Source organism: Bos mutus, chromosome 26, assembly GCF_027580195.1.
Source record: "Bos mutus isolate GX-2022 chromosome 26, NWIPB_WYAK_1.1, whole genome shotgun sequence".
Classification (NCBI taxonomy): Eukaryota; Metazoa; Chordata; class Mammalia; order Artiodactyla; family Bovidae; genus Bos; species Bos mutus.
The window spans coordinates 8,313,900-8,328,046 of NC_091642.1; the positions used below are offsets into that span (position 1 = coordinate 8,313,900).

Below are 14,147 nucleotides of genomic sequence, written 5' to 3' on the forward strand. Positions count from 1 at the left end.
TCCTGCTATTCCCCTAACTCCAGGTGGAATATAAGTTCCAGGTGAGGCAAAGGTCTCCCTATTATGGTTACTGCTGTACCAGTCCCATCCACTTGGACGAGGGTGGTCTGGAAACCTCAAAGCTCCAGGCCCTGTTCACAGCAATGCACTCACTACTCATATGGTCGTTGTTTTTAATCAAGTATTTTACATACTATATGCTGGTCAGATGTTTCGATAAAACATGTAAATGTAACATTTTTTTTTTCTCAAACAGAGTCTCCCGGGGGGATTTTGCCACACTGGCAAAATCTCCAACTCTCTAGACACCAGCTGGGTGTCCTGCAATTCAGTTGAATTCTTCTAGTAACTCCCTGGAATTAGCACAACTTTCACGGGTTAAGGGCTCAGTCCTCTGAGACTGGAGCTTCCCTGGTGGCTCAGCGGTAAAGAATCCTCTTGCACTGCTGGAGACTCGGGTTCGATCTCTGGGTCGGGAAGATTCCCTGGGGAAGGAAATGGCAAGCCACTCCAGTATTCTTGCCTGGGAAATCCCATGGACAGAGGAGGCTGGTGGGCCACAGTTTGTGGAGTCGCAAGAATCGGATGCAACCTAGTGACTAAACCACCACTACCACCTCTGAGACAGCCCCTGCTTCAGACCTGAGTCACAAGTCTCGGGTCCCCAGGCTACCCACACTTCTGTTTTAACGGCTGCAGGGTCAGAGGTTCCTACAGTCCTTTCTCAAGTTCCTTAAGTTGAATGATGCACGGTACTCAGAAAAGCACCTTCCTTACTATTATGGGTTCGTTACAAAGGAGACAATACAAGAACAGCCAAATGGAGGAGATGCACAGAGTGAGCCTCGGGGAGGGTCATGGACCTTCCAGGCCCTCTCTGCATACACCACCCTCCCAGCACCTCCACGGGCTCTCCAACCAGAAAGCTCTTGGAATCCTGTCATTTAGAGGGTTTTTATGGAGGGCCTGCAGCTCATGGGGTCGCAAAGAGATCCCCTGGAGAAAGAAATGGCAGCCCACTCCGTATTCTTGCCTGGAGAATCCCATGGACAGAGGAGCCTGGCGGGCTAGTCCACGGGGTCGCAAGGAGCCGAACACAACCGGGCGACTGACACTTTCAGACCTGGACGTGCACCTCGGGCAGCGCCCAGTGCAGGGTCCTCCTTCAGGAGGGATCTGGAGAATTAAAGGGGGAAGGGATGAAGGAGTGAATTATAGGAGATAACATTGGATCTGAGTGTTTAGGCTCTGCAGGCCTCTGGAATTGTGTCACCAGTTTTCTGCTCCCATTTTACAAAGTGAGACTTGGAGTGGGAGGTCTGGCTGGAGGATGCAGCCGGCCCAGGGGACAAATCCTCTGGGCTACTGTGTCCCAGGCCTCTCTGTTGAGACTGTCAGCTTCTCTGACTACTCAGGTCTATTTATTTATTGTGCTTGTCTTAGAAAACCTTTGTTCTTGTTGAGGAATGTTTTGCCCATTCTGGTGGGTCCAGATTTTGTACATTTTTGTCTTGGAGCTTCAGAGACCATGTTTTGGAAAAGATCTAATTAGGCCTCCTACAGCCAGAGAGACAGAAGGGTGCAAACTGACTCCCCCCTGCGATGCTGGCTGGAATCTCATTTTAACCCCATTTGGCCTTGTCTTCGCTGTGTGAAAAATGTTTTCTTGGCTTAGTGACGGGGTTTCTGAGTAGGGGAGCTTGCCCTTTTGTTTCTTTGGTTTGGGAGAATTGTTTGTAGCAAGTGATGGTTCAGGGCTGGTTGAGCAAGTTGGAGGCAGAGGCCTGAGCCTTGAGGTTTCTGCCGAGTCCCTCCAAAAACTCTCAGGGATGAGGGGGTGGTGGAGCTTGAGATGTTGGCCTGGTTCCGGGCTGTTTGCTCCCACGACTCCCTCTCCTCTGTGCTTCTCAGAACTGCTCTGACCCCATCTCAGCCTTTACTCACTAGCATTCCTCAAACTGCTTCCTTGAGACATCAGTTAGAATTCCATGGTCAATTATGTTTTGGAAATGTTGTGTATTATAGTCCTCTCTTATGGCTTCACAGTGAAAAGGTGAAGTCTGCTCTAAAGAAGTCTGTGTCACCTGGGCCATTCTACCATTCCTCCAGGTAATTCAAGCCCTGAAGACCTATCGAACATGCAGAACATTTTGTGGAGGACGTTTTAGGAATACTGCATGGTTATTTCATGGTTATCATGTTTTGATAAAACATATGCCTTTCTGTCCAAGGGAAGGGGATGTTGCTGCTGCCAAGTTGATTGCTTGGCCTCTCCGCCAAAACGAGGGGGGCTTTATGCAGGGTTAGTTAGCACCACCTTCCCTGGGGACAGTAAGGATTGTTGGAGGGTGTGTGTGTGTGTAGAAGTGAGTCTACCACCTGTAGCTGATTCTCAGGTGCTAAGGAAAGACACTGTGATGGGATTGCCCATCTTTGATTCCACTTCAGACGTTCTTGGTATTTACTGACAATGAAAAACATAATAGTAAGAGTCATCGATGATGCTATCATTATTCATGTTATCTCTCCTTTATGGGATCTTAAACACCTGACCTGCCTCTTGAGAAATCTGTACGCAGGTCAGGAAGCAACAGTTAGAACCGGACATGAAACAACAGACTTGTTCCAAATAGGAAAAGGAGTACGTCAAGGCTGTATGTTGTCACCCTGCTTATTTAACTTCTATGCAGAGAACATCATGAGAAACGCTGGGCTGGAAGAAGCACAAGCTGGAATCAAGATTGCCGGGAGAAATATCAGTAACCTCAGATATGCAGATGACACCACCCTTACGGCAGAAAGTGAAGAAGAACTAAAAAGCCTCTTGATGAAGGTGAAAGAGGAGAGTGAAAAAGTTGGCTTAAAATTCAACATTCAGAAAACTAGGATCATGGCATCTGGTCCCATAACTTCATGGGAAATAGATGGGGGAACAGTGGAAACAGTGTCAGACTTTATTTTTTGGGCTCCAAAATCACTGCAGATGGTGACTGCAGCCATGAAATTGAAATACGCTTACTCCTTGGAAGGAAAGTTATGACCAACCTAGATAGCATATTGAAAAGCAGAGACATTACTTTGCCAACAAATGTCCGTCTAGTCAAGGCTATGGTTTTTCCAGTGGTCATGTATGGATGTGAGAGTTGGACTGTGAAGAAAGCTGAGTGCCGAAGAATTGATGCCTTTGAACTGTGGTGTTGGAGAAGACTCTTGAGAGTCCCTTGGATTGCAAGGAGATCCAACCAGTCCATTCTGAAGGCAATCAGCCCTGGGATTTCTTTGGAAGGAATGATGCTAAAGCTGAAACTCCAGTACTTTGGCCACCTCATGCAAAGAGTTGACTCATTGGAAAGGACTCTGATGCTGGAAGGGATTGGGGGCAGGAGGAGAAGGGGACGACAGGGGATGAGATGGCTGGATGGCATCACTGACTCGATGGACATGGGTCTGAGTGAACTCCGGGAGTTGGTGATGGACAGGGAGGCCTGGCATGCTATTCATGGGGTCGCAAAGAGTCGGACACAACTGAGCGACTGAACTGAACTGAACTGAAACATGTGTAGGCATTCTGCAAAGTTTTCACATGCATTAGCTGACTTAGTACTGTTACACACTTGAAAGGGACATACTTTCATCCTAATTTTTCTGGTGAGGAAACCAGAGCTTAGAAAGGTTATGCTGCTGGCTCGAGGTCACACGGTTAGCTCATTAGCAATGTTCTACCACTGCTAAAAACCATATAGTTCTCTTTTTTTTTTTGCTGTTTTTACAATGTCTACAAAGAAGTGTCACTTGGGCAACAATACATTTTATAACTGCAGACTTCTATTAATGGATTTTTAAGAATCATGTTTTCCCAAGCATGATGAAAGTGAAAAATTGTTTCAGGGTCTGAAGTTTTCTGTTACTTGGGGGAGTACTACATGTTGGATTTAATTGCTTAATAACTTAAAGTCAAATTTTTTTTAATATGATACATTCTACTGAAGGAGAGAATCATTTCAGTGTTTCTAAATTTTCATTAACTTTTGCATCCTACACTGATAATGTTAGCTCTAGGTTAAAAGACTATTAGTGCTGTTGGGAGGGGACAAAATATTTTCTCTGCCTGCTCCCATCTTAACTATTCTCTTTAGATTTTTTTTGTTGATTTAAAAGAGTTGTTATTTCAATTCATCCCTCAAATTTAGAATGACTAACTGTGCATGAATCTAAGAATGATTCCAAGTTGGGAGCAAGGGTTCTAGTCACTTAGCTATGTCCAGGCACAGACATTATGGAATATGTGGGTTGTGTGAAATAAGAGGTGTTTAATAAGGTGCTGGTGGAGCTGGTGTTGGGGTCACATTTGGTGGCAGAGACTGAACTCCAAAGCCAAACACCAAGGACCCGACACTTCTCCCTTCATCCTATATGATTTTCGGTAACTTGCTTGTGACCTAGCCAACGTGGCTGAAACTTAGAAGTGGAAAAGAAGCGGGAACTTCTCTCCTTAGAAGATGTTCCCAGGGTGATTGCTGTCATCATCTAATGTAATAAAACCTCTTTTCTTTGTTGTTTAGGTAATCTGACATCTTGAGGATTTTGTTCCCCATGAAGAGGAAACATTTCAAAGGAACTTTAGGATGTGAAAGAAGAAATCTCCATGGACTCTGCGTGGATGGTGCGTCTGTCCATCTCTCATTGAGGCCATGAGATCTTCTAATCCCTTGGGTGTTTCCATGTTCTCCAGCAAGAACACTTCCACTTCATTTGGTGCCATGGGAAAAACCTGAAGGTCAGGAAGAATTGCTCCTGACCTTGTGGCTTTTTCCAGGATTACAGAACATGACAGTTGGACATCATTCGTGTTATCTTTCAGAGGCAAACCAAAGAACGTGATCCCTCATTCTCTGGTGTTTTGGCACCTGCTCATTTTTACTCTTGTTTCTGTTGCTTGTGCCTTCTGATCATCTTATGTGATCACTGAGCCATCCTTCAAGTTTCACAGCACGACTTGCAGGCATCTGGACTCCTCAGAGGCTTGCTCATGGCTCAGTGGGCCAGCATCCAGGGGCATTATCATGAGGCACTGCATTAATTGCTGCATCCAACTGTCACCTGACGACGTACAGACACAGCAGGTCAGCTGCCGAGGAGGCTCACATCACGGTCGCCAGGAGTGCCCAGTGTGCAAAGCAGAAAACAAAATTGTGTTTCGAGTGGACGGTAAGCAAATGAACTTGCTGGCTGTTCTCGAAGTGAGGGCTGAAGGGAATGAGAGCTGGGGTGGGTTCTTGCGCTTCAAGAAGGGGAAGCGATGCAGCCTCATTTTTGGATTGATAATAATGACATTGGTGATGGCTTCTTACATCCTTTCTGGGGTCCACCAAGAACTTCTGATCTCATCGCCTTTCCATTACGGAGCCTTCCCCAGCAATCCCAGCTTGATGGAGGGCGAAAATCCGAGTGACGCGAAAGAGCATCATCACCAATCCTCTGTAAATAATATTTCATACGTGAAGGACTATCCAAGCATTAAGTTAATTATCAACAGCATCACATCCAGGATTGAGTTCACCACCAGACAGCTCCCAGACGTAGAAGATCTCAAGAAGCAGGAATTGCACGTGAGTAGCCCGATGCGCATCTCCGTTGACTGATTTTCCTATCATCACCTTTGGCAGGAAAGTGACCAAAAATTTCCCAAGTGTAATAGTGGTAATTTGACAGCCTTATGGATGAGGGTTCACTGAGAGGGCTGTGTCCATGCTGTTAATGCCAACAAGGGAACTCTGTATTAAATGGCACAGCTAAAACGGTTGAAGGAACCCCCCTTTCTAATAATTCCTTTCTGGGATGTTTTGCTTGAAAGGTGGTCCTGGCAGTTAAAATTACTTTTGTAGATCACTCTCTAGTCTGTCCTAAATCACAGTGTTTGTCTCTAACGGCCACTTAAATATACAACTATATAGTCGTGTGTGTGAGTAAAATAAATCATGGTAGAATGGATTTTGATGGAACTTGTATTTTCATTCTCTTCATATTTTATTTTTATTGGGGTTTTAGGAAAAGCATGGTCATTGTTTACCAAGTTTACTTTTAGTATTTAGTCATCATCCAATAATACTTCCCATGCGAACGTTGTAATAAGCCTCAGTGTAGGATCATATTGAGGACAGAGTGTGTTTTCCCCTCTCAGTGTGTCTCTCCGTTTTGGTCTCTTTCTGTTGCAGATGTTTTCCGTCATCCCACACAAATTTCTTCCCAACAGTAAGAGCCCCTGTTGGTACGAGGAATTCACAGGCAGGAACACCACCGACCCCTACCTGACCAACTCCTACGTACTCTACTCCAAGCGTTTCCGCTCCACCTTTGACACGCTGCGCAAGGCTTTCTGGGGCCACCTGTCCCACGCACACGGCAAGCACTTCCGCCTCCGCTGCCTGCCGCACTTCTACATCATTGGGCAGCCCAAGTGCGGCACCACCGACCTCTACGACCGCCTGCGGCTGCACCCGGAAGTCAAGTTCTCTGCCATCAAGGAACCGCATTGGTGGACCCGGAAGCGCTTCGGTGCGTGCCGCCATGTCCCCACGGCAAGGGTGCTTCAGGCGCCTTCACTCTGTCACTCCTTCCGGGGTCAGGGGAGTGGGAGCCCTGAGACTGACCTGAGCGGGGCATTCTGGGAGGTTCCAGGAGGAAGGCAGGTGGGGAAATGAGAAAACACGCTGAGAGGCGGAGATCAGAGAGCTCTGTGGTTTAGAGATCCCCAGGCAGACACCCAGCAGGACTGAGTACCCAGCTTCTGATCACCTGGTGAGCATTTATACGGTGCCGGCAGTGTGCAAGGCCAGCGAAAGGGTGCCGGATGGGCACTCTTCTTGTCCTGAAGGGCCTTGGGACATGCGTCATCCAGGTGGACGTTTGTTGGGGCCTGTCCGCTCCCAGCTCCCAGCTCAGTGCTGTTCCTGCTGGAGCCTCCGCACCCACACCCCTGCACTAGGAGGAGGCAGGAGAAAGAAAGGCGGCTGTGTCTGGCCAGGTTTCAGCTTCCTGCTGGAGCATCCCAGGACCTGAGCCTGTCACTGAGCTGCTTCCCACCTCTTCTCTGACGTGCCTGCCCCTTGGGCCTCAGAGGGTCAGAATGAAAGCCCCATGAAGGTAATTCTGGGCCCCCCTGCTCACAGCACCCCTTTCCCAGGAGGTTGACAGTAGCCACCACCCCATGACTCCTGCAGGCTGGTTTCTGCTCCACCCAGCCCTGAGCCAGCCTGAGCCACCCCCTCGGCCCCCAGGGTCACTGTTTCCTCTCCTCAGCCTTTTCCCTTCTTCCAGGAGACGTTTGGTCACTGGAGCTAAGGGATGACAAATGCAAAAGTCTGGGTGAGCCTGGAGGGCGGTTTCCATGGAAAGGACCTAGGTTGCTTGGAAAGAAATTTTGAAAGCTTTTCTTAGTACAACCTAAGTTGAGATCAACTCTTAGTGTGTTTCTGACAGACATTTGACTTAATCCTTTTGATGTTCGTCCCAAAGTGAACAGAAGTGTAAATATGTCTTTTGTGGTTTGGCAGCGGTAGCTGTGGAAGCCAGAGTTTCTGTGCTCATCTTTAGGGGGCCCTCCCCTGCAGAACTCACTGTCTTTCCCTGTGAAAACCAGGTTCCTGCTGGTCAAGGGGAGAGTCATGGGGGCATGCAGCCTCTGGAGTCTGGTGTCTGGTATCACCTTGAACCTCTTGCTGTTTTGCCTGTGGATACTCTCTCTCCACTTTACATTAACCTTGGTGGCTGTGGTTTGGGGCAGTGTGTTGTCAATACATTTTCAAGGAAAATTTACCCACCTCTCAGGCAAGGGACAATTTAGGCTGCTTGTGGCTGATGCCAGAATCACTCAGGTGTCCATCTAGGGACCATCAGTTCTCCTTATTGTTTGGAGAAATGGATAGACTTCCTGATGGAAAAGAACCTCTGGAAGGTGCTGGGGAGCCCTGACAAAAAAAAGATGCATCTGAGCTTCAGAGGATATGGCTCCTCTGATAGAAGGTGTTTTCTTGTGATTCGTCGTGTGTATTCTGATGCCATTGCTGCCCCGCCCCTGGGGGACCTCACGTGGTGCCCGTGTTAACCAGCCCCGACCTCTCTGGTCCTCTAAGTAGACCCGATTATAGTTCTTTGAACAGGTGTGCCATCCTTTCAGGGGCTACTGTGCACCCGAGTGGTGGTGTGTTCCATCTCTCAAATTACACATGGCTCAAAAGAGGGTGGCCGGTTCGCAGACATCCCTCCATCTCTTGTAGCTCATGGGGTCAAGCCTTGGCTGCTGCAATGGGGCCCTCAGACCTTTCCATCCATCTGTGGTCACTCCCTGGAGGCCACCAGCCCAGCGTGGTAGCTTTGTCCTCAGTAACCCCTGCTTCCTGGTTCTTGTAGGAATCGTCCGCCTGAGGGATGGGCTGCGGGACCGCTATCCCGTGGAAGACTACCTGGACCTCTTTGACCTGGCCGCACACCAGATTCATCAAGGACTGCAGGCCAGCGCTGCGAAGGAGCCGAGCAAGATGAATAGAATCATTATCGGTATGGCTTCCGTGGAGCTCCTGCCATGGGCCAGGCCGGGCTTCACTGCACCTGCAAGCATTTGCATGACATTTGCCCTCAGCTGCTGAGTGCCTATTTCCCCAGTGACTCCCCCCACGTCTCTCCCCCTGTGTAAAATGTTCATATTGTTTGTGCAATTTTCCATAAAGCAAAAGCGTTTAGTAGACTCTCTAGTTCGTGGAGACTCAAGTGCACCTGAAACGGCTTTTTTAAAACGTTGCCGTTTCTTGCTTTTATTAAAGTTAAGCTTGCATGCTGGATTTCTTTTCATGATACGCCCATCTGAGTAAGTTTGGACAGGGGATCATGAATGCAAAATGAACCAGTTAGTCATCGGTTTAATTCTTGTGGCCTCTTCTGGCCTCTGGGACCCTGTGAAGATGGAGGTGGCCTCTCCTGAAATAGACACATCTCTCGTGCATCATAGGTGACTGATTGCTGTAGGAAAAGCTTCAGTCTTGTCAGCCTAATGCCTTTAGACATTCAAAATGAGGTGGTTTGATTAGCAATCATTTTTTTTTTTTAATTCACAAGGATGTTTTATAAAAAACACATCTGTTCACGCTCTCTATTGGCTTCAGCTTAAAAGACATTTATCCACTTACACCTCTGAGAGAGAGAAATCAAATCACATATTTTTCTTAAATTGGTTACCTGAGGCAGCGATCTATTTTTTCGTTTTAAATCTATTATATTTTGATTCTCTGAATTCGGTTACACTATCAGTGACTAAGAAGAATTGTAATCAACCATCTGAAAGACGGCTGTTTACTTATATGTCCCATGTCCAAGGGGACAGACTTACATGCTGAAGCTCTGATTTATTTATTTTTAACTCGAAGAACTCGAGTCCTAGAAGCCAGATGAGAGCATACCCTCTTACTCAGTCCAAACTGGGTACTAGCTGTTTTCTTGCAGCCATGAGTTAACACCCAAATTACAAATTGTAACTAATATTTGACTGCGGCTCAAACACACTGTGGGCTTCGCTGGTGGCTCAGTTGGTAAAGAATCTGCCTGCAGTGCGGGAGACCTTGGTTTGATCCCTGGGTCAGGAAGATCCCCTGGAGAAGGAAATGGCAACCCACTTCAGTATGCTTGCCTGGAAAATCCTATGGACAGAGGAGTCTGGCAGGCTACAGTCCATGGGGTCACAAGAGTTGGACACGACTTAGTGACTAAGCCACCACCACCCTTACCATATACCTCTGGGAAAATCTCATGTTCTTGTGAAAGAGCTAAAAGTCTATACATCCTAAGGTTGGGAAATAGAGCCTAAGCTAATGAATAAAAAAAGGAAGGCTTTAGTTTGGTTTTCTCATTTTATTTACTTCTAGATTTAGAAATGAAAACTAAAGAATATATCCATGCTCTGATGTTTACCTGAAGCAGAGTTTGTTGAGTTTTATGGTAGATGGAAAGCTGGCATCTAGCCCGGGCTGTGCCACCAGCGAGCTCTGTGCCATGAGACAAGTTGGTCTTTGTGTTCCTGAACTCAGTCTACTCATCTGTAAATGGGTTTGTTGGACCAGATCAGTTCTGGGTTCCTCCAAACCCTGAAACTCTGCTTCAGCTTCTTCTGGTTAGATCCCTGGAAGAAGCTTACTGGTCTTTCTTCATCTTGGCCAATGGATCATAGAGAGCCTTTTCTCGGTTGTCTGGGCTAATGGCTGGAGTCAGGAAGGACTCCAGTGGCTGGGTTCTCTGGGCTGGGGATCAATAGATGTGGAAAGGCTGCTGCCCTCTCTCAGGGCTCTCAAGGTCCCCTGCTCTGCCCTGTCAAAGTGCTGAAGTGAAGCTCTGATGGTTTATTGAATTATTGATCTTCTCCTAGGTTGTAAGGTTTGAGATTAAAGGGGATTGTCTGTCTTGTTTCTGTCATCTATCTATAGTGCCAAGCACAGTGCTGGGCACATTTTAGACACCAAATCAGAGCTTTCTGCATGGATGGATGAAGGATGGGTGAATGATGGATGGAGGATGAATGAAAGATGGATGGGTAGATGGACAGACAGGTAAATGGACAAGCATAGAACCAGTTCATATATGAAATTGACAAAATTTGTGCCAACTTAGTTCTAGGTACTTTCCTTGACCTAATATTCTCTTATTCATTGTGAGTAGAATTTTCAAAGGACTTCAGATTGGCTTGTTTTTTTCTGTGTTCTACGGTATTACCTCTTAAAAAAAATAGAAAGAAAGAAAGATCAGAATAGAAATACTCACCTGGACATGATTGCACATCCAGCAGAATAAATAGGAGCCTGCTAACTCTCCGCATAACTGTGATGTGCTCATCAGTGATCAAAGAGACTCAGTCTTCAAGCTCAGATTTTCCCTGAATAAATGACTTTGAGACGTGTCATACAGTCCCGGGTACGATGTCGGGAAATCAAATGTATAATGAATTGATTGATTTGCCTTTCTTTCTGAATCTCTGAAGACTATTCTTTAAAAAAAAAAAAAAGAAAGGAACCAGTTCAAGTCTATGAGATAGAAATGCTGAAAGGTCTGTGTGTTGGCCTCACCCCTGGCCTAGAATGTGCTTAACTGACCTCATCATGCTTCAGTCATGCAGACCGTGATCAAACAGGCTAGAACCAGCTTCCCGTTCACCCAGCCAGCACCGAGTGAATCCCAGCTGTGTGCCAGGCCATGGGGTGGGTGGGCACGGAGGACCAAGGTCCCATGAGCCTTCCCGCAAAGCCTCCCTCTTCGAGTGTGCTTGGGGACTGACCCTTGTGATTTCAAGGGAAGATTGATGTGGATTGCCTGCAGTTTCCTAATGAGAGTCAGCTTGCCCGAACTCCTCCTTCACCCCTGATGCCTTTTGAAGGAAACCATCTAATATATTCTCAGCGGGCCCTTAAAATGCCATGGAGCTGTGCGCCGTAGGCAAAGTTAAACATCGTGAAATTGGGAGGCCAGATGCTCATAGAGGTTTTTCTGTCACATCCTGGAGAGAGGAGCTGGGAGGAAGAGGGATGCTCAGTGTGGCTCAGATCACCTTTCATCTCCAGATGGAGGTCCTTGCGGGGAGGGGGTGACGGTGTGGCACAGGGCGGTCATCAGCCTCCTCTTCCCAGAGTCTGGTCTGCCCGCTTCCTGGACCAGCTCACCCGTGCACAGCTGTTTTAGACGGCATCACAGCCGGGTGTGGCCCCTAGTTTAGGCCGCTCTGCGGGAGCCCGTAATTCAGCCCCACTCACTTGCAGCGTTTTCTGTTTCTAGGCGAGGCCAGCGCCTCCACCATGTGGGACAACAACGCCTGGACGCTCTTCTATGACAACGGCACAGACGGCGAGCCCCCCTTTCTGACCCAGGACTTCATCCACGCCTTCCAGCCAGACGCAAAGCTGATTGTCATGCTCAGGGACCCTGTGGAGAGGTGAGCAGTGTATTCGTGGGTTTTTTTTTTTTGGGAAAAGAAAAGGCAGTTTTGAAGGCCAGTCTTCCTTCTCATCGCAGGCAAGATTTTCCTGCTTCTTCTTTAAATAAACAGGCTTAACATGTGATGTTACTGCTATTTCTTATGTAAACGTTATTCTTGGGGCAATCTTCACTGCTTCTAAACAAACTGTGGATTGTTTCCTTAGCCATTCTGACCCTAGCCTGCGGGCCTTCAGCCTCTGCCGGTCTGGCCTGGGGATGTGGGACTGCCCCTTGAGTGATGTCCAGGCGTGAGGAATGCCCTTGGAATCAGGGGTGTCGGATTTCTCTGTAGGGTTTAACTCCTATAGTTCTTTGTCCTCTGCCTTGATTGATGCCTTTATCCTGTCGGCTCTGAAAGTGCCAGCTGCACCTTTCCGAGAGGAAGAACACGACAGAGCTGCTCTGTTGTGCAGTGTGGCAGCTGCTCAGTGTGGATGAGGCCAGGCTAGCGTGGTCCCGAACAGACTGGGTGAGGCTGGCGGGCCAGCGCTAGGCCATGCTGATGTCATTGACAATGGCTGTGTGCGTGGCAGAATCTTAGGGCTGCCAGGACTTAAAATCATTTAGTCCATCACGTCCCCTCTGGCCTGACCAGTACCCCTGCCCCAGAGACAAGAGGCTCCATTCTGGTCCAGGAGTTCCCATCCAGGACAACCCAGTTCCGCTTAGACAGCCCAGTGAGAGCATCCTTCCTACATTGACCCCAAGGCTATCTTTTGGGAGTGTCTACACTTTGGACCCATTTTTTCCCCATAGAGCTACATAGATCAGGTCTAATCCTTCAAATGGGAAAGCGTGCAAGATATAGAAGATGTTGTCAGGGCCCTGTGTCTTCTTTCCTTTGGACTAAATGCCTCTTGTTATGGGTTATTATAGGGGCTTCCCAGCTGGCACTAGTGGTAAAGAACACGCCTGCCAATGCAGGAGACATGAGATGTGGGTTCGATCCCTGGGTCAGGAAGATCTCCTGGAGGAGGGCATGGCAACCCACTCCAGTATTCTTGCCTGGAGAATCTCATGGACAGAGGAGCCTGGAGGGCTGCATTCCATGGGGTCACAAATAGTTGGACAGGACTGAAGTGACTTAGCACACAGCACAAGAGTTATTATGCCCCACGCCCCCACACATGCCAAAGATGTGTGTGAACTTGACCCTGTTGGGAAATAGAATCTTTGCTGATGGACTCAGGTTAAGATAAGGTCACACTGGAGGAGGGTGGGCCCTAACCCAGGAGCTGGTGTCCTTTTGGGGAGAGGAACTGTGGGGCCCGGGATCCACAGACACGGAGAAAGTTGCGTGAGAATGAGGCAGAAGTGTGATGCTCCCAAACCCCCGAGGACCGCCAGGGATGGCCGGGACTGAGGCCCGGAACAGACTCTCCTCGGAAGCCCCAGAGTGAACCAGCCCTGCTGACACCTGGACTTCAGACTTCGGGCTTTCAGAACCGTGAGAGAATAAATTCCTGCTGGAATAAGCACCAAGTCGGCGGTAATTCATTATTAGCAGTCCTAGGACACTAACCGGAGAAGGCAATGGCACCCCACTCCAGTACTCTTGCCTGGAAAATCCCACGGATGGAGGAGCCTGGTGGGCTGCAGTCCCTGGGGTCGCTAAGAGTCGGACACGACTGAGCAACTTCACTTTCACGCATTGGAGAAGGAAATGGCAACCCACTCCAGTGTTCTTGTCTGGAGAGTCCCAGGGACGGGGGAGTCTGGTGGGCTGCCGTCTATGGGGTCGCGCAGAGTCGGACACGACTGAAGCGACTTAGCAGCAGCAGCAGGACACTAACACACCCCTGGTTCCTTCCTCGGATGGCAGACATTGCTGGCCCTGTAGCCTTGTGAATGATAATCGTTTTAAAAACACGTATAATCTCCCACCCAGATAATCGATATTTTTATTTTGGTTTGTTTTCTTCCAAGCTAATACTTATCTATGCAGAGAAGTGTTTTGTGTGTGTGTGTGTGTGTGTGTGTGTACAGCTGTGTGAATATACAGTCTCACATCTTGCTTCTTTCGTTTCGAACTCTCGGCTTACCTCTGTGGGCCCCATGTGGGTCTTGGAGTGAACGCCGTGCCCTGCAGTGATCTGGTCAGAGAGCTGGATGGCCCTGCCCCGTCCCCACCCCTGCAG

The 14,147-nt window shown here is 48.2% G+C and overlaps 1 protein-coding gene across 3 annotated transcripts in view; it reads left to right on the forward strand.

Moving 5' to 3' along the window:
- CHST15 (carbohydrate sulfotransferase 15) overlaps positions 1–14,147 on the forward strand; it is an 80,373-nt gene that overhangs the window by 39,792 nt on the left and 26,434 nt on the right. For all 3 annotated transcript variants that reach the window (XM_070363984.1, XM_070363986.1, XM_070363985.1), the window contains exons 2-5: positions 4,563–5,609; positions 6,216–6,555; positions 8,410–8,556; positions 11,809–11,965. In XM_070363984.1, the coding sequence (XP_070220085.1) occupies positions 5,064–5,609; positions 6,216–6,555; positions 8,410–8,556; positions 11,809–11,965 (1,190 nt within the window). In that variant the 5' untranslated portion in view covers positions 4,563–5,063. The remainder of the gene's footprint in view (positions 1–4,562; positions 5,610–6,215; positions 6,556–8,409; positions 8,557–11,808; positions 11,966–14,147) is intronic.